The sequence below is a fragment of the Amphiura filiformis genome, chromosome 7 (genome assembly GCF_039555335.1).
Source record: "Amphiura filiformis chromosome 7, Afil_fr2py, whole genome shotgun sequence".
NCBI lineage: Eukaryota > Metazoa > Echinodermata > Ophiuroidea > Amphilepidida > Amphiuridae > Amphiura > Amphiura filiformis.
The window spans coordinates 39,105,933-39,131,465 of record NC_092634.1 but is presented as its reverse complement, the minus strand read 5'-3'; the positions used below and the strand labels follow the sequence as shown (position 1 = coordinate 39,131,465).

General features: G+C 36.9%; 1 protein-coding gene across 1 annotated transcript; it reads right to left on the bottom strand.

Annotated features, from left to right (window-relative positions):
- Positions 1–1,654: 1,654 nt before the first annotated feature.
- On the bottom strand, positions 1,655–24,017 carry LOC140156366 (WD repeat-containing protein WRAP73-like). Its single transcript, XM_072179332.1, has 13 exons — positions 23,881–24,017; positions 14,910–15,005; positions 13,098–13,154; positions 11,616–11,805; positions 10,452–10,555; positions 9,896–9,982; positions 9,056–9,190; positions 7,656–7,733; positions 6,574–6,679; positions 5,701–5,826; positions 4,653–4,736; positions 3,094–3,201; positions 1,655–2,066 (listed from the first exon to the last, which is right to left on the bottom strand). Exons 1-13 carry the CDS (start codon positions 23,947–23,949, stop codon positions 1,963–1,965), a joined length of 1,344 nt encoding a protein of 447 aa, XP_072035433.1. The 5' UTR covers positions 23,950–24,017; the 3' UTR covers positions 1,655–1,962.
- Between the last annotated feature and the right edge of the window lie 1,516 nt (positions 24,018–25,533).

Genomic DNA, 25,533 nt, shown 5'->3' with positions numbered 1-25,533 from the left:
AGCCCATTTTGGCCATATTTTTTCATTATTTTTTTTCTTCTTTTATTGAAATGTATTCTCATGCCTGTCAATGTCCAGTACATACCCTACATGCATAATGGGCTATTCCATTTGAAATATGTAATATACCTTTGTGAAAGATTTAAGACAAGTCTTCTGCTGAGGGAGCATAGGCTCAGCCCCTCAATAATTTTGGTGTGGGGCTGGAATACCTTTCAGCCCCCCCCAATAATCCTAGGTGAACTTAAGAAATTGTTATAAAATAGAGGGAAAAGGGGTCTTTGTGACCTATATTTTGCAAAATTTTCTTCAAAATTTGTTTTCAAGTTTCAGCCCCCCAATGTTGAAAATCTTCCTAAGGCTATGGGGAGTATGTTTTTCAAATGGAATTGGCGAGAGTTGATTATTTTGAAACCCATACTCACATGAGTGTACACACACAATGGGCTATCCCAGTTGAAATTCATACACCCACTATGGAAGACATGACCTGAATCTTCATCACACATGGTGTTGTCTTCAAATGGAATCACCAATTCAGGTTACCCCATTATTAAAATTCACACTCCCTGTGTGCAAGATTAAGGTTATGTCTTCCATAGGGGGTGTATGGGTTTCAACTGGAATAGCCCAATGGAGATGTCTTTCTGCAACTGAAAAACGATACATGCTATTGCTCTTTCTTTCAATAGAAAAAGTTCATTGCCTGTAATAATTCACTGGCTGTAAACATGCATAATTATAATGTTTAAAATATATTTCAATTCATCTTATTTACAATAATACATTTTAATATTTCATATCTAAGAAATAAACAAATTATTTTAAATCTCTCTGCAAACTTAACATCGTCAAACCATAATGACAAGTTTGGGATTTTCATATTCTTGATGTTTACAGCATGAGTCTGGACACTAACAAGTCATGCCAGTACGCTACCTGTACCTTGTTGCTTGTACACATCGCTTAAAATGCAAGTTGGAACCTTTACACCATGGTCCCCTAGCATGGAATGACAGATTATACCATATTGGTCCCTTGGCTGAATCAAATACCAGGTTATAATGACGTCTCCTCTCTGCAAAGCTGCAGTGCAGTTCACATTTATAAGGAATGCTGATCATTAATTGGACTTCATATTTTCTGATTTTGCCCAAAGTTTTAGAAAAGAGTGACTGTTCTGTTCACCATAATGATCTGGGAAGTTTGTTATTTTTTTCAAACGTTAATATGACAAAGAAGCTACACAGTGATTTGTCTGTGTTGCACTTTATCAGAACAATAAATACCCAATAAATAGCCTGGTAAATCTTGTGATTTCTATTAATTCTTTACTTCTAAGTATTTCATTTCTCAAAACTAGCTCATTTCTATGGTGAAAAGTCACATCCATTGTTATCAAAACTGCAATTTAGGTGCCCAAAAGTGTTACTTTGAACCTTCACCAAGTGGCTCCCAAAGTTTTTAATGAAAATATAAAAATCACCATGTGTTTCGTCAGGTTTGTATTAGAGAGAAATTGATGAAGACTGAGCCAAAAAAATCACACCTTTAAAAATGTAAGATCATACGTGCTGGTGTCAAACAATTTCCAAAAATTGAAGTCGCCTTAGTTAATGTCATCTTCATGAGGGCAAATGTTAATTTGGTTCATTTGTTTGCGACTGTTTGCAGTTTCTGGTGACTTTGCCATCATGTGTTATTTAACAACACTGGTCTGACACTACTATACTACAATAAGTTTCAGAGAAGTATGGCACTTTTTGCTCTGATCTACATGTGCGCCCTGTTAATGAGCATTGAGCAACATACGCTAAGCTGTGTGTTCCCTTCATGAGCGCTGCTCTACACTAAACCGTGCTTTGATGCGTAATTGGCCGATCAGATTACCTGTCCATTGTTTTGACTGAATCAGCCAATCAGAGCCCTACGTCTGTGTTTACGCTATATATGATGCCTAGATCATGAGTCATCAGCCAGGAAACACACACACATCTGATCTTTACTCATCAGTAGTATTGCATTGCCATCAGGATGCCATTGAAGGGAATTCACTTGGAATGAGGCTGTGATGAAACAAGCACAAACAACTGGTAAACATGCATCATAGAAAAGTCTTTGAATGGTGCACATTAGAATGATATTGTGGTATTGTCTATGAGCACCTACACTTGCCCACCCACCTTTACGATAAATAAGCCTCAAAGAGCACTTTCATCGATTTGTAAGATTATCAGTGCATAGAAAAGGGCAACATGAGAACACAGTTAAACAGTTTCAAAACATCTTGAGAGGGGGCAGAAAATAAACTGGGCAAATGTCTACAAAATTCCTGCATTTGTCATTTTTGATTGTTTAATACACAAATTAGTGGATCCGAAAGATATTTTTGTAGCCAACATTTGTAACTTGCAGAAAATTTCTGACATTGGCTCAAATTGGCTTGTAAGTTCCCAGAAAGCCTAAATATTTATATAGCCTGTCTACTATCATGTCATAGATGTGGTGCAGCTGGGCCAGCATTGACTCAACATTACTGGCCCTCACGCTATACGTTGTTCAACTAGCTACTGTCAAAAATTATTTGGTTTTTGTTACTGCATGCATAAATAAAGTTTCAACTTTTTTTTGAGTAAATTGACATAAGCATGCACCAATCACACGACTTGGCAAGTGCTGCATCCAACTGCTTGTACGCCATTCTATATCAATCCTCGATGTTATGAGTCTTGCCATTTAAAAGTTGAACAAAGTTGAACAAAGTAGGGGAAAAAATCACCTTTGTGACACCCAATTACAAGGCCAGCAAAGTGGAGAGCAAAGGGAAATGCTTATCAATGTTCCAGGTGGCCACTCTTTAAAGTGATGCAGGTAGAAACATGGATCAGGGATGTAAGCTGATCTGCAGGAAAAAGCCTGAAAAGTGTGTGAATCTGGGCCAAAAGCCTCCAAAATGGGCTGAAAATAAAGACAAGTGCGGGAATTTAGACTTCATGAAAGCAGGAATTCCTGCATAAGCAGGAAAACTTGCACCCCTGATGGATATCTTTTATTCTTATGCATAAAACTGTAAAAGCATGAAATTTAACTGACCTTCAGCTGGAACTTCAACCGACACACAACCAGTAGGTGACCACAAATAGAGTTTGTTACTACTTGTACACATTGCTAGTCTTGGTTGATGTGGATCCCATTGGGCACCTGAAATGAAAAACATAAAATTAGTTATACGCTACATTCTTACTTAGTGGCAGATTGTAAAACTGTGAGCAAAGACTTCTAACACTAAATTTGAAATCTACACCCCTGTGTGGGAGATTAAGGTTATGTCTTCCATAGGGGATGTATGGATTTTAACGTGGCTGTGTACTCTAGCCATTGTTTCTTTCTCAAAATTGAGTTTTTATGATATGTTTGTACCTTGTTATGTTTTTTATAAATACAAGGAATGAAAATCCAGATTTGTAAACTCCAACTGCAATATTTTAAGGATTTTATTTCACTATTCCACTCGTGTTTGAAATTGAAAAGGAAAGAAAATCTTTGTTGTACCAGCAAGGTACACGCGGCATAACAACTCATCGCGTTGCGTGATCGCGCAATTTGTTAACGCACAAATACGCGACGCATACGCTTTAAATAAGAAGTTACTAATTTCACTAGCACAGAAATCTACTGAAGATAACACAAATATTGCCTACTGAAGCTAACACAAATACTACCTTCTGAAGAAACCAGAAATACTATCTACAGAAGACACCATAAATACCATCTACTGAAGATAACATAAATACTATCTGCTGAAGTTAGCATAACTACTATCAACTGAAGATAGCAAAAATACCATCTACTGAAGATAATAGAAATACCATCTACCAAAGATAACATCATACTATCTACTGAAGATAACAGAAATACTATACTGAAGATATACTATCTAATGAAGATTACAGAAATAGTATCTATTAAAGAAAACATAAATACTATCTACTGAAGATAATAGTCATACTATCTACTGAAGATAAGAGAAATAATATATATTGAAGATAACATAAATACTATCTACTGAAGATAAGTTATACTATCTACTGAAGATAACAGAAATACTATCTACTGCAGATAACACAAATACATATACTGAAGATAACAGATACTGAAGAGTGGCGAAATAATATCAACTGACAATAACAGAAATACTATCTACTGAAGATAGCAGAAATCATTTCAATTTTGCATTACTGCTTTTGAGTAGCAATAAACTGTGACACATGCACATATTCTTTACAGAGTACTCAAGCACTATTCAAAGTATTTATGGACTACCTCAACAATGAATTCGCCGGTCGCAACACATAGTGGCGTGACGTGAAGAACAAAATACGCTTCTGATCAAAACAATTTTGAAGGATATGCTACTAGTAACGGAGTCGATACTCCTCCACTGTTATCTCTCAGTGACCCGATTCCATTTGTAATTGAAGTTTAAGGTTCAAACTATTAAACTGTGTCTTTAATAGTTAACAAGGAATAACTATTATAGGATAATAGCTAGCTCTAAACCTATACGCCACTATGTGAAACGGAAAAGTTTGAAAATCACTCTACGCCACTATGTGTTGCGACCGACGAATTGCAAATGAATGATGACTTACTTTTGATGTTTCCTACTTGTAATAACAACACAGCTTGGCTCAGCTTCTGTACATCCCATATCCATAAGGCATTTGGCATGTTATCTGTTCAATAATAAGAATTCATTAAGAATTCACTTCACATAACTACATAACAACACATCATACCTGATCCATACTAGAATAATTATGTTCTTCATAATTAAAGGTTTGTAAATACAAATAAGGTTATGAATATTCATAAATGGTGCAATTAACATAACATCAGTTATTGCCGGTAAGTGGCAGAGTGGATTAATAATTTTGCTTTCGCCCGGAGAGCCAGATGGAGAACCAACCATCTGCACCATAAGCCCAACATCAACATCTTTTGAATCCACATATTTTTATATGAGCTAAGATTACAAAAGGATTAGCAAGCTAATAGCCTAGCACCACTTCAAGAGTATCTATATGTGACATGATCAAGGGAATGAGTCACATGTCGACCCTACTAGTCGAAAATTAGTTTTGCATATTTTTCTAAAGAGGACATTTAGAGCTTTCAGAAACTAAAAACCCATTTTGATATGACTTTCCTTTGTTAAGTTATGTCAATTTATCAATCACTGAAAACAATAGAAAACAAAAGAATTTTAACACTTTCTTTGCCAAAATCAACATTTGCGACATCCGACTCATTTCCCTTGATCGTGTCACATATAAAGATCCGGTTTAGTGGTAAGAATTGTAATCTAACCAGGATTAAGCTAAGGATTAGCCTAACCAGGATAAGTTTTTGTGGCAGAGACCCACACTTTGTAAAACTCCTACACAACTAAACTCCTCATCTATACCTCACCATCTTTGAAACCACATTATCTTTTGTATGAGCTGTATACGATTACAAAAGCAATAGAATCATAAGCATGCTAATAGCCTAGCATCTACTTCAAGAATATCCATGTAAGGATCTGATTAAGTGGACAGGTATAAATTGTACTAAAACTGATTTCTGGATTAGCCTAACCAAGATAAGTCTTTGATGTAGTGACCCAAACACCTACATAACTACTCATATATTACTCACCATTTTTTGACACCATATATCTATTATCAGGACTAAAAGACAACAAGCTAATACCAACTCTAGGATTAGCTTTGTCAGGATCAGGCTTGGTGGTGGGAATCTGTACGGTACCATCTACTACTTCATCTGGAATGACATAAAGTAAATGGAGTCAGTATAAAGAAATTAGACTGGAATTCTCTTCACGTAAGAATATTCAAGAGTTAGACAGGGATAGCTTATGGAATAAAACTGTCTAATCCCTCAATGAAGTCTTGATAATAGGCTAATTTCATGTATGCTTACCATGCGTACAGGTTAGACCTACATTGTAGCACACAGACAATTGTAATTTATTATCTCATTTAGCAATAATATGCCACCAGCAAAACCATTATGAGCCGAAACCACCCTCCCTTTTGGTACAAAAGCATTTCACACATTTTTTTTTCGAAAAGGAGGTCTCCTGTGATGGTCGCCAGTCCAGGTACCTCTTGCAAGGCCCTTGCAAGTTTGATTGATTTACATTTAAATATGTTTTCATCACAAAAAAGAAGGCTTTCATACCTTGCTGGTTATACTATGATCAGCTCGTAATAGTTAAGATTTATTCGGTTTTGTTACGGCGCATTTGGCATGTCAATAAAGTCCCAACTTACACCCGCAAAAATTCACATAAGCGCACATCAGTCATGCAATACGCAACACGCAATTCGGTAGGTGTTGCCCTCAGCTGTGTGTAAGCCAGTCTATATCAATCCACAAAGTTATGAATCCAGCCTATTACAAGCTAATCATAGTAAAGTTATACTTTTGCTGAATTTTCTACACTGCAGAAAGCATATCTTTCTTTTCTATTAACACAAGTGTAATATGTACATAATAGATACTTACACTTGCTCTGTATGGTAAACATCAACTTGCTAGCAGTTGGTGGCCATGGGGCGTCTGCATCGTGTCCTAGTAGCTGAGGTTTCTGTTCAATTTCCTTGTATATAACCTTTGTGTAAGGAAAGGTGACAGAAAGGAGCAGCATTAGATGATATGGGCTACTACATTTGAAATCCATTGTCAGAAATTCGCAACTAAGTGTGAGAATCCTTTTGGATTCTCCCAGTGGAATTCTGCAAGAATCCATGCATTCTCGCCATATAACTTTGAATGATAAATATTTACGAGAATCCATTAAGATTCTTGCAATTTTGTTGACGAGAATCTTTGAAATGGATTTTCTCTTAATTTCTGACCCTGCATACGTATCGAAGACAAGACGTTTTGACTGCTACTCTTTGTTTTTATTTTCACCATGTTTGCTGCCATTACAACATAGCACACATGACTCGACTGTGAAGGTGGCTAGTGAAATATTTTGTGTTTGTGCATTTTGGACCCATATTATCCTGTTATTTCGCTGTAGCTATCTTGAGCCAAGTGACCTTTAAGTGGGTGCACAATTGGAATAAAATATTGAATGACCAGAATCATTACTAATAAGTCTAAAAATCTCATTGAAAAAGTTCATCAGGTATGTTGGTTAAATAAACGATATATTACATTTTTGCTTGACAAAACCAAGTGAATTAACTTGGTTTTGTCAAGCAAAAATGTCATTTCATCTAAAAATCTCAATATCTACTAATATAAGTGTGTTGGGTTACACACCATTTTAACAGGAATTTTAATTCTTTTTTCCTGGTTAACCTGAAAATATTTTTGTGAGGGGCTGTCTTTCCCCTGCTATCCCCTTCGTTATACCCACGGGATTGCGGCTACAGATACAGATATACATTGGTGTAGCATCATAGGGGGCACTGAGGGGATGTGCCCCAATGATTTGAAAATTTTTTAAACCCCCATAGGAAAATTGCCAAGAAACGGCTTGTGCCCCCTCCCCCATTAGGACCATTCCCCCCAATCATGATTGGTGTCCCCAATAGGATGACTCGCGCTACGGCACTGCAGATAGAGATACCTACCGCTGAGCTGCTGTCTAATGATGATGGATGAGGGTGCTCTACTACTGTCTTCCATGTTACATGGTTTAGAACTCGCACCTGCAAAGGGGAAAATCAAATAAGATTTTGTCAAGTGTGTGCAATGCACAGAAACCAGACTCCACTTGTCCTTATTCTAATACTATGGCAAATCTGCCATACTGGATTGTCAAGTGTGGGGAACAAAATTGCTGGATGAAATCAAGACTGCAGTAAAGTACAATGAATTACAAAAGCGGCCAATTCCACCGTTACGGACGTTACAGATACATGCAACTTGCAACTTTTAAGTGAATAGTACACATGTTTGCTGTTAGGATAACACTTTATTTCTTAGTATGCTACTAGTACACACTCTAATGTTCAATATAATGAAGCAATTTTGTTTTGGCTTTCTTAGTTAATTAGCTACAGAAATTAGAAACAGGCGTTACGGACGTTACGCGAAAGTGCCTGCCTTTTTGACAGATGGTATATATCCTTAAATCTCCATTCAGTTCCGTGTTTTATTTTTTTCTGTTAATTATATTGAGCAAGCCCTGACTCCATTCTATGTAAACATGAAAAGCAAGTTCGAAATTAATACTCCTGTATCGTTCTACACTGTTGATTTAGTGTTACGGACGTTACATTTTATCTCAAATGTAACGTCCGTAACGTTTTATGTAATGAAAAATAACTGTCAAGGTGCTTCCTCAGATTTTTTTCTTTAATATCTTGAAGTAGGTCTGACATCAATCTATGAAGGCATGATTAGCAAGTTTGAAATAAATGCTCCTGTTTTGAGCAATAATGTTCCAAAATTTTGTTACGGACGTTACAAAAGGCACTTTTGGCATGGAATTGACCAAGCACCTTTACCATTCTAGCATTCTGATCAAGAAACAGTGTACCTCAAACACTATGGGCACAATGATGTTCATTATGCATGTGAGCATGTCTATGTAATATGGATACTAAAAAAAAATTAGTTACATCTTCTTTGAATGTTTTCAGGAAATAAAGTTAACACAACAATATCAAAGAGGAAACAAAGTTGATACAACAATATCAAAGTAATACAACAATATCAAAGTTCCTCTTGCAATATTACAAAATTGAATTGAAAATAAATCCATATGAAAATGACTGCCATTTGCTTCACTAACTGGCGCTGAGTACATGCGCTTTTTGTTAAATTAAGTTTGCTATAGTCCATTTGGCTTTCTCGAGACAGTACGTAGCTTCTGTGTACACACACAATCAAAAGCAATGCATTAGAGAAGCGCAATGTGGTGTCAAGCGACTGTGCCCTACAGATCGCGATGTATCACACGCGCATGCTACTCACTCAAGGAAGCCAAATGTACACAATATTGAGGTATTAAACCTAAGTGACTTACCTTTTGATCAAAGCTCCCAATGGCTAGAAACTGACTGCTTGGAGACCACGCCAGTGACTTGATACCTAGGGCGTAGTCATAGGCTTTGAATGTGGCTAGACATCGACCATCAACTGAATACAGCAATAAATTGTACTGTAATGAGAAAATAATACAGAAAAAAGTTACTCACAAGTTTAAGGCTGCATCAGAGTTTTACAGAGTTACATTATGTACTGCATTCACAAATAATGCATGTTCCGAACAAGATGTACATGCCCAACACCAGGGGCCCAACATGGCTGTATGTGACTCATAGGAAATATCAGGTTGTGCAAGCAAACAGGTCAACTTGTTGAATAAGATCTCGTACACACACTAACCTTCGACCTAATGCAGGCGAATGATACTGGATTTAGCTTTCGGTCCAGATTGATTTTAGACTAATATCAGAAGTAAAATTCAGTCATAAATGATCACAAATCTATGACATGTTTTCTGTGCACAGAAATGTTAAGATTGTTGTACTTTGTGAGTCGGATTGGATGTAAACAGCAATGAACCCTAATATAATAAAAACTAAAATAAAGCAATCATGCTCACACAATAAATGGCATCCAACCACAGGTAAGTGTATGGTGACAAGTGTCTCCCTGCACGCTTTAAGCCAATGAAACATAATATTGGTAGCAACTTGAACACACAGCTTTGGACGTAACACGATTTTTATGCGTAGCATTACCAGCTTGCAGCTTGATTTTGTTACATTTGCATATGGCATAAAATTGTGTAACAAAGTGACCAAATTGAGTAGCATTTTGTTCTGTGATACCTGTTATGTCCAATGCTGTGTATACCTACCTCTAATATTGAGTCCCAAACACATAACACTCTGCTGTCTGGAGACCATTCTAATCCTGCTAGATCTCTTGTATTGGTATCAAAATGCTGAAATTAAGACACACACATGGTATTCTTTAAAAATACAAAGAAAAATTTGTTAACTTGTTTTGGTTAAAGAATGAAAGACAATGTATCTTCCTTACACCAATTTGCAAAGACCTTTCACACTGCAGAATTTGGCCTAGTTTATGGCGTAATAATGAAGTTGGGTTCTGATTGGCTATTTGAATCACATCATCATCACATCAGCCAATCAATCTGCGGTAGCATAGTTTTTTTACACGATCAGTGCGGAAGTCTTTGCAAAACAGTATAATTTTACAAACCGCCCCAGCCAAACTGGTCATTAGGTATGGGCCCTTATAAATATGTACAGCTGGCAGGTATGAAAGTGAAAACTGCTTTTGATTGTCAAATTACTACTGTACAATTATACTATTTAATAAAGACTTTCGCACTGTCCAACCGATCACGTAAAAAGAACTAGGTAATTTTGCTTCAATTTATGTTATACCTTTACTAGTTGCCATGTGTTGCATGCAAATACACTGATGAAATCTTTACAATCTCTCCTCTCTGCTAATGCCAGATACTTGCCATCCTTGGTAAAGTGCATAGCTAGAAGAAAAGAAAATATATAAAACTACTCAAAACCTCTTCACCAAACAAATAGTAACTTATAGATGTCACATCACTGCCATCAGCATGGGTAGCAATATATATTGCATAGCTATAACTCCAACTTCGATTTCAATTCACCATTTGTGATACCAATAATGTGCATAGCGAGTTATAAATGGTCCCAACTTTTTTTTTTACTTAGTGCCTATAGCACTTGTTCTTTTTTCCCCAGTCAAGATCTGGTACCCTTCTACTTCAAACTTTGTACCAAACAGGGGTGTGATTCAAAGCTGTGAAATATCCTGAAAGTAGTACAAAATCCAGAAAAACAGCATGAAATTGGGCTAAAATACCCCAAAACGGGCTGAAAATCATTACAATTGCATAAATTTTGGCCACAAAACACCCTGAAATCAGGAAAAATCTTGAAGAATCACACCCCTGACCAAATGAATCTTGGCTTTAATGGACAACTGGACATGTTTTCATAAGTCTTTCTCCATCCCCAACTGAGTCATTAGATACAATGAATATATAATGCATGTCTTTCTGCCATGAATTAAATGGCAGAAAGACAAGGAATACCCAAACAGTTTTTCCCACCAAATACAAACAATTTGTATTTTGTATTTCAATTCACAATTGAGGAGAGCGTGGCCAAGCGGTTAAGGCATAGGACTGTGAACCCAAGGGTCAAGGGTTGAATCCCAGGTCCGCTCTTTGTGTCCTTGAGCAAGACACTTCACTCTACTTGCTTAGTGCTTCGGAGGGCACTTTAAGCTGTCGGTCACGTGTACATGCATATTTTCTCACATTAATGTAGTGTGCACGTTAAAGAACGTCACAGGCTATTCGAAAAGAGCAGGGGATCATCCCGGTCATGTTGACTGTACTTCAAAATACACTCATCTACTCTAGGTTCCAGAGTAAAAAATAAGTACAGCTTGTCTGTACGCAGTGCGACAATACTCATACATATGAGGGAGGCACTTATAAGGAAGAAGAAGAAGAACTACAATCTACAAATCAGGCCAGTAATTATGTTGAATAATCCTACCTTGTTTTGCTTCTTTAGGATACTTAATATAAGACACAGATTTAGTGACTAGTGACCACACAGTAATACGAAGATGGAATTCAGCTGTGGTGAGTATATGTCGTCCATCAGGACTCCATCTAGCAGAAATAAGCCCAGCTGACCCTTCATCTATTTTACACGTCCACTCTGGTTGTTCCAGTGACCAGACCTGCAAGTAACAAGACACAGATTTAGTGACTAGTGTAATACAAAGATGGAATTCAGCTTTCTTTAGGGGGTACTTGCCCCCCTGGATCTGCCCCTGGACTCCATTGTATTCATATCCTCAAATGCTGAATTAGAACTGTTTTTTTCCCGTGTTTAAAAACTAAAATAGAGCAGTCTTGAATAAATTGGGTGGCATACCAGGCACTATTGTAACATTCTCCCCGAATTACCAACAACCAAAATGACTCGGTTTATTATTACTGGGCCTGAAGCATGCGGAAATTTTATTAAGTTTACTAAGTTATTTTGGCCTAAAACCGGCCAAAAGGAAGGTGCACATCACAAGTTTTGTCAATTTTGTCCCAGTATTTCCAGCCAAGGGGGCAACTTTCCTCCTTAACTCCCCCTAGTAGAGACTGTCTTCATCAATTTGGGCAATTCTTTTTGCTGTTATTTACCTTTCTCCTTGAATTGGACGTGTGACTCTTTGAGGACGCCCTGCACACCGACATCGCCTGGCTAATAATTACTTTGTCAGCAGAGATACTAAAATAATTTCCCCGGGATCGATACACGTGAATTTGCTATGCACGAGTTTGATATGAGAAGAACACAAGTTTGATATGAGAAGAAAATCTTTAGATACCGGGGTAGAAAATGATGAATATCTCCCGTAAATGATTTCGTATAAAGAAACCAGATGTGGTTCCTTGCACTTGAATATATATTTTGAACAGATATGATAGTCGTTAGCTTGTGTCTTGAGAGAGTAGCTTGCGTCTTGAGTCAAAAACTGACAATAATTCTGATTTATATGTGCCGAATTATATAGCGCAGTGTATAGGCCAATTGTGGAGGTAATCTAAAAGCATATGAATAATGGCGTACCATGATCGACTGACACACAGCGAGGTCTCAGGTCAGTCACCGAGCTAATCGGGGCTATTGTCAGTAGCCTTAGCAGATGTCCTTCGGCCCATTATGCGACTCAAAACTGTTAAACAGGTCGATACAAAATGCTCATGCGTGGCGGTGGATTCAATCTACCATGGTGATTTCTGCCATGAAGATATCGGGGTGATGACACTGTGCCCTGTCATTCTGAACCACTGTCATTTCGAACCTCTGTCTGAAAACTCAATGGTTTTTGGAATGACGGGGGTTCAGATTGACGGGAAGACCCGACACTTTTGGTTTGAAAAGCTGTTTTGTTTTCAGTTAAGTATTTATAATCAAAACTAAAATTTTTCAAAATGACTGACATACCCTTTTGAAATATCATTAATGACTTACCTGTACTATACCTCTTTTATACATGCTGCATAAAATGAACATAGAATCCGATGACCACTGTAAACAAACAAACAACATGGAAATCAATTTAGTATTCAGTAGCGTACCGTGGCCGCCCCAACCTCGGGGGGCTGAAGAAAATTCAATTTTGCCGCCTCTGCCTCAACAGCCCGAAAAGGTTGACCTAAATTTTTTCACAGTCGTTTGAAAAAGTGAAGAGCAAAAAAAAAAAAAAAAAAAAAAAAAGGGTTTCAGGCGCTAGCGCCCTAAAATCAGCACATTTTGATGTATAGTACCATTTGTTCACAAATTTTTATGCTTTTTTTCCGCCCTTTTTCATTTACTAATTGTTTTTGCCGCTCCCTTCTTTTTTGCCGCCCCTGTTTCATTTACTAATTGTTTTTGCCGCCCCTTCTTTTTTGCCGCCCCTGTTTTTGCCGCCCCTTCTTCTTCCGCCGCCCCTTCATTTTGGCCGCCACCTGCTTTTACCCCGGGGGGCTGGCGCCCCCAAAGCCTCCCCCAAAATATGCGCATGGTATTAATCTGTTTTCAACCATCTTCTTGGGCTCATGGGAAAGGTGTAAAACAGGTGTAGTCCCAGTGTACTGTAAACCTACTTAACCTATGGATTTAAATCTGTGATAATCACAGAAGTGATTTTTGAATCTTGTCAAGTCTCCTAAACTTCATTATGCAAAACAAATGTTTGATTCTTGCAATGTGCAACAAAATTGGGATTCTGAAACCTTAATTTTGCCTATCCTCATTGGAAACAGAAGCTCAAGTACACTGTATGATTGAAACTGCCATGGATGCTACATGTAATAATAATAATAATAATATAATAATAAGACATTTATTAAGAGCGCACTATTGCACACGAAGCGGCCTCTAGGCGCCGAAATACATAATACAGCATTTATAAAAACTTATCAATATACAAAATATGAATTTAACTTAAAAATTAAATAGATAAAAATAAAACTGCATAAAAAGGCAGGCCAGCTGTACAGTACAAAACAATATGGGCAAAAACAGTAAAAACACAACCATCTCCATCCAAAGGATGGAGACGCCTGTGTAAGAAGCATGAGAGACCCACCGATGTAGCACAAGTGCCAATCCGTGGGCCTCACATGCCCCTCAACATACCCAATGCTATTAAATATAATTTATAATAAAAATACACGCAAAGAAAACACTATTCTTATAAATAAGTAACAACATGTCAAATAATTAAACAAAAACACAACCATCTCCATCCAAAGGATGGAAACGCCTGTGTAAGAAGCATGTACAAATCAGGTCAGTGTATACAGCGAACATGATGTTTGTACTATGTTTGTACTTATATTTATATTTCTGTAAGTTCCACTCCTTATGATAATTTTGATATGTACTACAATGTACAATGTATAGGTTTGAGATGGTGTGAATATATGCCTTTAAAAAGATGACACCTGGTGCTTGATTCAAATCTTTGTAATTGTATAACATTAACAATAGCTTTTGTAATTCCCATTGTTACTGTTAGGTGTCAGACTTGTTAGACATGGCCCATTAAATTGCTTTGGATTCTTGGATACTACACCTCTAAAAATCTAGAGACTAATATATTTTGCAACTCTTTGTCTTGCTAACTGTTGAAGTTTTTGTAGTTATATTGAGGACTCATGAATATTTGTTTTATAGCCCATCTGTGACAACTGGTTGAATTACGAATTGATGAGGAAAAATTATATAAACATGTCATTTTCAAGATCAGGTGAATCTGGCTACACACCATGTCAATTAATTAAAATATTACCATACCTCAATGGACTGGACTGTGTCAAGGCATGTATACAGCTGAAGTATCTGCAGTGTACGGACATCACGAACAACCATCCGATAATGAGCACAGCTTGCCTACAGAGAGATCAAATGAAATAAATTAGTACCAATGATTAATTACAGTATGCTCTCCATGTCAGACAAGCAGAGGGTTCTCAATCTTCCTTAAGGGGGTACTACACCCCTGTCCGATTTTGTGCCTATTTTTGCATTTTTCTCAAAAATTATAGCGCATTGGTGACAAGTAAGTAGTGGTGTTATCGATAGAGATTTTGTGTATCGCCATGTCGGAAGAAAATACTTTCGACAATCGACATGTATCGACAGTCAACAACCTGACAGCGTGGGAAATATCTCCAATTAAGCTTACCTAATATTCATCAAAACAAATGCTCTAGAACGTGTGTGTGGCATTACTGCTCTACCCCACGTGATCTGCACAATAGTGAACACTATGTCATGATATTCCAAAGCTGTAATTGGTTGAGGTGCCCATGTCACTGACATGATATTTACATATACATGTGCTTGTCCTAGTGCATTATTCTTTATTGGTCATTTTTTTCTCATCACTGCTATGTGAGACTTTTGTACGAGTATCATTGGATAAATAAGAATCATGTCACCGACATCATCAGTCACTGTCAAATTGTCTTCATGAATAATTCAAAAGACATCCAAAATATAACCACACACCATGGGAGCTAGACACATTGGCACCATCACATGGCGCCATGTGTCTAGAGCCCAAGAGGATGAGTATAGCTAATTTAGAATTTATTTTGGGTATTAAAATAAAGTAAGAATATCAACCGAGAGAGAGGGAGAGCGAGAGGGGGTGGGAGCAGGATAGTAAAGTGAGAGCGAGGGATAGGGAGGCGAGGGGTAGGGGAGAGTAAAGTGATAGCGAGAGGGTAGGGGACAGTAAGATGAGAGCGAGGGGGTAGGGGGACAGTAAAGTTAGAGCGAGGGGGTAGGGGAGAGTAAAGTGAGAGCGAGGGGTAGGGGACAGAAAAGTGAGAGCAAGGGGGTAGGGGACAGTAAGTGAGAGCGAGGGGTAGGGGACAGTAAAGTGAGAGGGAGGAGGTAGGGAAGAGTTCAAGTAGAGCGAGGGGTAGGGGGACAGTAAAGTGAGGGGGTTTGGTGGACAGAGCAAGGGGGAAGGGGACAGTAAAGAGAGAGCGAGGAGATTGAGATTCGGAAGCTGGCATGGGAGGAAGAGGTGGAGAGAAGGGTGAGACCCAGGGTGAGACAGGGAACTGGTTAAGAGAGGGTTGAAAAGAATTACGACCAAATGGAAAAAAGAGAGGGTGGGGTGCTAAGAAGACGGTGGAGAGAGAGAGGATTCAAAGAATGTGAGACGAGAGGTGAGAAAATGGAGTGTGAGGGGAGGGGGGGAAAGTATATATGGTAAATATTTAGCATTTAACCTCATATGTTATTTGATAATGATATGAAACAAATCTTACTTTTCTATAAAACAACTTTTTTTTTTTTTTTTTTAATACTAAACAAGATCAGACTCAGAGCTGAAACTGTGATGTATACTTTTACCTTTCATCTGTCTGGGTTCTTTTTTAAAAAGCATAGGCCTACTATTGGAATAAATTAAATTTCTATTCACATATCGTCAGGTCACTGGATACCACGTGAGTGACTTCAAGACACACAGAGGGCACACATTTGATTGGTTGGGGTGGATCACTAGCGATGATCTCAGCAACAACAAAAATTGATACCACTAGGGAATACATGTACAAGAGTGGAGAATATCAAGCAAGTTACTTTAGGCCACGCCTTCCTCTGTCAATTGTGTTGATTATTTGGGTTGGTGTTTGTCACTGACGGTGACCAAGCATCCCTGGTTGGATAAAAGTCTTCTACCCAATCAGTGACTTCTTCTACAAGAAGTCACTGACAGTCATTGACATCAGCAGTCGGTACCACAAAAGAATGGCAATCATGTACCACTGACAATGATGTGTGCATTTCTATTCAATGTCTATGTAGTGTAACAAAATTAGAGAGAGTATTAAAAATTTTGTTTACGTTTAAGCGGTTAGTGATTTTTCTAAAGCGGATAGTGCATTCAGTGGCTAGTGATGTGATACGGTGCATCGTTTGTGTATCGATACTACCATTGAGTGTTCCAACATGTCGGAAGTCTTTGAATTTTCCGACTATCGATACTTTCGACAATCGATAACAGGCCTAGAAAGAACTTAGTGCTCTATACAGTTCAACTTTGGTTGAGTGGCACATATCCTTTGACACTTCACATTGGCTGTAGTCTTTGAACAGCACCTACGGTGATCTAGCGCTTTACCAATTCTGTGTTTGACATCCTCCTTGCTTGTTCCTAGACCTAGTCTAGATATTGTGCCTTCGAGCTAGATTAGAGGCTGAGCAATAATTATGAGCCATGGAGGAGGGTAAAATTGGGGAGGGGAAGAAATTTTTGGCAAGCCAAAAGGGGGGGGGGGGCAAGCAATTTGTGGCAGGGGGGAGGGGCAGGCTGGGAAATAAGTGGGGCCAGGGGCCATTTAGCCCCTGGTTCATTGAAAATAGCCCATGGTTCCCTGTAAAACCCTGTGAATCAGGGGCTATTTTTTTTACAAAGTAGCCTCTGGTTCAGCGATTCTTATTTCCCAGCCTGATTGAGTGAGGTATCATTTTTTTTTTATGTGCAACAAATTTTCCCATCCATTGTCATTGAATAGCCCCTGGTTCATTGAAAATAGCCCCTGGTTCCCTGCAAAACCCTGTGAACCAGGGCTATTTTTTACAAAGTAGCCCCCGGCGCTTTTTATTTCCCAGCCTAGGGGAAGCGATTTCTGGCACACATTCATGGCGCGCTTTTTGAATTTTAACACTCAAATTAATCCTAATACAATGTAAACGTTTCCAGTTTTAATCGATATTTATATTGTATTCTATTACTCTTACGACCCATTATTCAAAATCGCGCACTGTGATTTGTTAAAACACGTCACATGAGTCGTGAGAGCCCATTCTGCAATATTATGGGTCAAGCGCCGTACACATTCTAAGCACAGCATTACGCTTGGTTACGTGTGCAATATTTCCGCGATACGTGCTGTCACTAACGCGTACACGCTCCACCTTGAAGTAAACAACTTTAAATATTTGTGCCAAAAAAAATGATATTTTCACTATTTTCTGGTATAGAAACAAAGGGTGCAGCATTATCCTTTACACGCAAATAATGTGTCCTCGGCAGTAAAAACGTTTTAAATAATGGGTTCGGCTGCGCCTCACCCATTATTTAAGTTTTTACTGCCTCGGACACATTATTTGGGTGTAAGGATAATGCATTACCATACGCTTTATTTCTTAAATACATACTTGTACATAGTCTCGATACCGTGTACCGTACTACAAATCTAAGCATTCTGAATGATTCGTGTCCTGTCTTGCTTGTTTTTTATTCCTTGAAAGAGGGATCCCTTCATGCCTATTGCCTACCAGTGCAGCGATTCTCCAAGCAGTCTTGTTTATTTTGAAGAATTGTTCACGTTTTAATAGTGACCGCTGTCCTCGAGAAAATTCACTTGGGTATCAAGCAAACAGAGGGCATATGGTGACTGAAAAGATCAGGACAGTCTTTCAATTGTGTACACAATCGGAGTTTTATGTGTAATTTAGGTATTAATTTTAAAGCCCGAGTAAAAGGTGAGTATGTACATCAGAGGGTATACAGTGCCTGAAAAAGATGCATGCAGGGCTGGATGCATGCAGACGACTTTTTTGGAGTTTTATCTGTTTTGTGATGAGATAATCACACATGGAATTCTAGAGGGATTTTAATAGCAGTTCCATATAGAAAAGCTGCTCTATCATAAGACAATGCCATTTTGTTTTGCAATTGATTCATCAAATGTTGGCTGAAACGGAAAGTTTTGACAAGGCGGTAAAGGTAGGCCTACCGTAGCGTACGTATGTATATCCTCTTGTTATCCAATACAGATTAGGTCTAGAGATTATATTGACCGTCAATCTCTTAGAGCTATTGTGCCCGGGTTCTGTGCATTATGTGCTTTAATATTTTAAAATGTTATTTTCTTTTCTTTTTATTATAATTCATTTGTTTTAGTATATTATTAAACCTTGTTTATTTATTTATTTAAATATATGCACATGTGTATGTTATTCTCTCTCTCTATTTGTTTATTTTGATTCATTATTTACATTAGCCTTATTAATTAATTAATTAATTTTTTAGGCCTATTTATTTGTTTTAATTTGTGCAAGTGCATGTTATTTTCTCTATTTATTTATTATAATTAATTAATTTATATATTAGCTTTGTTAATTTATTTATTCTTGTTTAAGTTTGTTTAAATGTGTATGTCATTTTCTCTCTTATTTATTTATTTATTACATGTAAGGGCCTACTTATTAAATTCATTTATTTATTTATATAATATTATCAATATTTAACTTTCGAACCATGTATTTGTAACGAAGATGCAGCGCCAGCGTGATCAATTGATTCATGACGCACAGCCGGTATGTCGTCAGTTATAAATGGTATCAAGAGGGGCTCAGTCTCAGAGATCGATGGTCAACAGATTTTAATCTCTTATAATCTGTCTTGGATAACAAGAGGATGTAAGCTACCTTTACCGCCTTGTATGTTTTGGATGAAAGTCAATCTTTGACAAGATGTAACTTTGCTTGTCATGACATGGAATTGGAAAGGACTACATACATTGTTAGGGACAGGCACATCTGAGCGAGGGCGCTATTTATTTTACTTGATAATAAAGCCCTATGTAAATCTGTGCCATTTTGTGCCACTGAAAACACCATTTTTGGAGAAAATGATGAATAAAACCAAAATTAATCTGTTTCAGATGCTCTAGTTTGCATTGACAACAGATTCAATGCTTTAGGAAGCAGAATGCAACATTGACTTCACTTTTGAATATTTTTTTCTGTGAGATATGCCTTGGTGAAAATCACCGTTTTGGTCAAAAAAGGGGTCAAAAAGGGGCATTTTTGGGAAAAAATTCTATTTTGACCCAAAAATTCATCTTCTGACAAAAGGGAAACATGGTTTGACAAAACTTTCATCCTTTTCACATAACAATTCCAGTTTACTTATTTGCTGGGAGAAGCACTTTTTTGTTATCGCTTGGGAAAAATCATTGTTTTTGCCTAAAATGGGCCCAAAATGGCCGAAAAATTGCAAAATTTGACCAAAATGAGCACAAAAATCACTTTTTTACCACCTTAAAATTTGAATTTTCATACAAAATTTCACAGATGTGTTGAAAATGATAACATACATAATATTCAACAAAAATTAGATTAAATTACAAAAAAAAAAAAAATTGACAGGGGGGCACAAAAATTATCAAGTCCCCCCATGCCCCGGCTATGCACTCCTATGGTATTAAAGTCTTATGACTTATCAGAGAAATGTTCCGACAGTAATTTCAGTCCATAACTTCACTGAGGGTGGTGCAATAATTATGTGTACCCGGGGGTGAATTCTCAAAATGGTCTGCCAAAAATCGCACCCCCCCTTTGGCCGTGCTAAAAACCTTTGCCCCCCCCCTTCGACGTGCCAAAAAATCTTTGCCCCCCCCTTACACATGCAAGATTTTGGAGAACCCAATTTAAAACCTTAAATTGTCTTAACATATAATGCGAAAGAGTGAAAGCAGGAAATTTTGCATATTTGAAGCGTGTTCAGAATGCGTTTTCCTACGCCTTTTTAGGGCGAGGGGCCTAATATAAACGGTGCCCAAAATATCTGTGCCAAAATTGCTTGCCCCCCCCTTTCGACCTGCCAAAAATTGCTTGACCCCCCTTTCGACCTGCCAAAAATGCTTGCCCCCCTTTTGGCCTGCCAAAAAATCTTTGCCCCCTCTTATAATTCACCCTGGGGTACACATAATTATTGCACCACCCCTTAGCAATACAGTAGAAGATTGGTTTTGGTGTCAAATTGTTTCTGAGGAGTTCTCTCTTCAAATAAACAACGATTCATGTAAATAGAATTAATTTGAAATTTGTATGCCTGTCCCTAAACATTGTACAACAGTACATGATGATGTAGGTAACCTAGGCAAACCTTAGTTAACACATTTACTAGTCAGCTGAATTACGCCGAGACCGGGCCCCAACACAATGCATATTTACATAGAAATTTGAATTTTTTTTCGAGAATAGGTGGGTGAAGGAAACCTACATAATGTTTTCTATACTTCACTTGACCCAAATATATGATTTTTTATGGTGATAATCAAGTCGCACATGGAATTTTAGAGGGATTTTGATAGCAGTTCCATTAAAAAAATCTGCCATCGCCATGAGACTAAGATCTAGGAACACCCCCGAAATGCCGTTTTGGGGAATTTTGCTAGCTGAATCTTTTTGATGAAAGTCAATCTTTGACAAGATGTAACTTTGCTACGGAAAGTGCTATGAAAAAAAAGGTTTTCAGTTTTGGCTTAGTTTACTCAAGGGCTTTAATTTGATATATAAAACGATGCAATTTGATGGCAAATTTGAATTCACCTAGGATACCTAGATTAGTCACGATTATCGCACTTTCAGTTTCCCACGCGTTTGAACGGGAATTGGATTGCGTACTTTTTCGATGTCTAGTGAGCAAATTTTTTCAATATTTTGAGAAAATGATGTCAAATTTTCTATTCTGTATTGTTTGGTAATAATGTCTTTTGCCAATAGTATGTTTAAAGTTGTAATTTTGTGTTTTTGATCGCAAGCAAAGATCGGATATTTTCTTTCCCGATTCAATTCTGAACCCTTCGCAAGGGTGCCGATTTCGCAGAACTTTGACGATAATTTTGCCTTTTGGACACTAAAACGCTTTCGATCCTTAATTTTGTTTCAACCGAGTCTTAAATTAGCAAGCACAATACGGTTGGTACCACTTTTATATACATTGATGAAATTTTAAAGATTTTTTTTCAAGTTTCTAATCGGCGCAAATCGTTAAGTGTGTATTTCCCATTGACATCCAAAATGGCGTAAGCCAGTCCTCAAGGGTACATGCCACCAAATAGCCTTCCATAGACTTTACGTGCAAAATAGGGGTCACGTTTTAGGCTATAAGTCGAGTTACGTCTTACTTTGAAATATATATTTGATATCATCTTAATCAGAACAAAATTCTGCATAACATATCTGAAAATGACACCATATTTTAGGTCTACTTTTTGAGAAAAATAGCGCTATATAAAAGGCCCGATTTTCCCGTGTTTACGTCCGACTGCTAACGCGTTTTGACCTCGTGTGTTCATGCGCTCATCATCGTAAATATCACTCAAATTTTCGCGTTTTCTGTTCAAATTAGTAGAGATCACATTCACAAGTTCTAGCAAAACACGATTTGCAACACTAAAATTGTTAATATTGTACCGATTTTGCACAATTTTTATGCAAAGTTGGGACTATAGTCGTGATAAACTTTTACCGGAAACCGCTTCACTGGCGGATTTAGTGGTATGAACCCTTGAAGAGGCTAAAACATCGTTTTTAGGCCTTGAAAATGATTTTGTTATCTTTTTCACGAAGTTTTGAATTAATTTAAAGAAATTTTATGTTATTTTCTTTTATACTTTAGACACACTGGCGATTTCAAACACAAGCATGATAACCGACAATTGCCATTTTTCGTCATTTTGACGCACATGAACGCACTATAGTTGCAGATTTGTAAATTTCATGAAGATATCAATTGATGTTAAGAATAAAAGTCACTTGAACATCTTCTACAAGTACATAACTTCAAAATTAAAACATTATAAGTACGTGCAGACTATTTAACAAGTCAAACAATGACAATCAAATAGGCCTACCCCCCCTCCAGCGTCCGTTTTAACCCGTTTTGTCCAAAAACCATATGTAATGAATGGCTATTTCAAATTAAATATTAATATGAATTTAACTTTGAGTGTTATAACAATTTACAATACTGAACAGTGGTATAAATAAAGCAAACTAGAAACTTATATATCTTAAAATCGAATTTTTATGCAATTTTATTAAATATGAAGGCCAAAACTTGAGTTTAAATGACAAAAATTTAGCTAAAAAGAACAATGAATTTGAAAAACTTCTTTGTAATTTAAACACCAATAAACAATGTTTTTAATATTTTGAAACTCTTCATTATTCATATCAAAAGGTTTCAAACTTCTACCAAAATCGGAACTTTTATTAAATTGGAAATAAAAGTAAGCCTATTCATGAAAAAACGCACGTACAGCGAAAAAACATGGCGACGTCCATGCACGCGCTTGTTGATGTCCTTCCTCATTTCTTCGCGTGCATTTTAAATAGATAAAGACGCGCGAAAAACGCATGGAATTGCTCCTTAAAGGGTACATGCCACCAAATAGCTTTCCATAGACTTTACGTGCAAAATAGGGGTCACGTTTTAGGCTATAAGTCGAGTTACGTCTTACTTTGAAATATATATTTGATATCATCTTAATCAGAACAAAATTCTGCATAACATATCTGAAAATGACACCATATTTTAGGTCTACTTTTTGAGAAAAATAGCGCTATATAAAAGGCCCGATTTTCCCGTGTTTACGTCCGACTGCTAACCGCGTTTTGACCTCGTGTGTTCATGCGCTCATCATCGTAAATATCACTCAAATTTTCGCGTTTTCTGTTCAAATTAGTAGAGATCACATTCACAAGTTCTAGCAAAACACGATTTGCAACACTAAAATTGTTAATATTGTACCGATTTTGCACAATTTTTATGCAAAGTTGGGACTATAGTCGTGATAAACTTTTACCGGAAACCGCTTCACTGGCGGATTTAGTGGTATGAACCCTCAATATACATAGGTACGGCGTATATAGGACTGGCAAGCGAGTCTAACCTAGATGATGTATACAGGTACATGTAATAAAGTTCCCCGACAAAGTTACTTACAAGATACTGCCCATTTGGTGAAAATTTACACAGGTGATTACTCTGTTTGAACAGCTCCGAGAAATTCATTATTTTTGTTTTAATAAGCTTATTATAAGCTTACAGCAGACGAAGCGAAACCAATTTCCACTTTTATAAACCGGATGTTGTAAAAGAAACAGCTGAAATTATATTCCTTGTTGTGCCGCAGGTCATGAATATTAATATATGACGTCATCAAAAGTGCTCCAAAAATGATGGTTGCCAACTTTGCTCAAGTGGTGGCTGAGATATTTGAGTTGAAAATGCAGTTTTTGTGATTTTTTTAAAGTAAATATGATATGAACTTCATATTTGCTGTGGAGAATACATGTACAATGTCACATGTATATTCAATATTCGTTATAAACAAAAAAGATTGTATCTTTATATTTTGACCACTGAAAATTTGAGGGGAAATGCATTATTTCAGTGATTTTGTTTAATTTTGACCAAAAAAAGTGAATTTTATGTGGTAAAACATGAAAAACAGGGTTCGTTTTTTTCCAGCAAAAACTTGTTTTTGCCGTTGCCGGTGGCAAAAACCTGTTTTTGCCAGTTTTTTGACCATAAAAAGCGAATTTTACGTGGTAAAGCATGAAAAACAGGGTTCGGTTTTTTCCAGCAAAACTTGTTTTTGCCGTTGCGTGGCAAAAACCTGTTTTGACGTCATTTTATACATGACGTCATTTTATACATATTTCACATAGTCACTCAAATATTAAAAAATAACAGAGAAAGCTCATAAACAGGAGCACGCAACTTTTAATGAATCATTCAACATAATTTTTGTCTCATCAAGTCCTTAAAATGAAAAAGTTTTGAATCTGATATTTCATGCCACATTTCGTTAATAAATGCACTTGAGCAATGAACACGCATGCCTTTAATTTCTTAATATGTTACTTATAATTACAAAATCTTGCCTTGTTGCACTCAGGAAATTATTTTTGTAACTTAATAATTTGTGCTGAGATGAAAAAATTGAACTATAAATCACTTTTTTAATTGTTAAACTGTTTCTGCCAAGCGGTTAAAACCACGCTTTTTTTCCACCGCAGCAAAAACTCATGAAACCTGATGAAAAATAAATTAATTTAAAATATTTGAAATAAAAAGTATACCAATGTATTGATATGAATGTGTACATCAAAAAAGTGAATCATGGCAAATTCCTAAAAACAAAGGGTTATATTGACTTTAATATGACCTCTTGAAATTCAAAGGTCAGCATAATGCTTGTTTTGGGCTAAAAAATGGCAACTAATATTATTTATATGAACTAGTAGGCTACACAATTTTAGGACGTTGCAGGAATCACAGGTTGATCACTGCAGTTGATACTAACCTCTGGTTTCAGGAGGTTGTCATGATTGACTTTTTACACATTCATATCAATGCATTGGTATACTTTTTATTTCAATTATTTTAATTTTTTTTAAATTCCATTTTCATGTAAAGTTAATGTTTTTGGTCAAAATTGAACAAAATCATCAAAATAATGCATTTCACCCAAAATATTGCATCAAGATTATAAAGACAAAATTTTTTGGTTAACAAATATTGAATACACATGTGACATGTATTCCCCACAGCAAATTTGAAGTTCATACCATATTTACTTTCAAAGTTTAA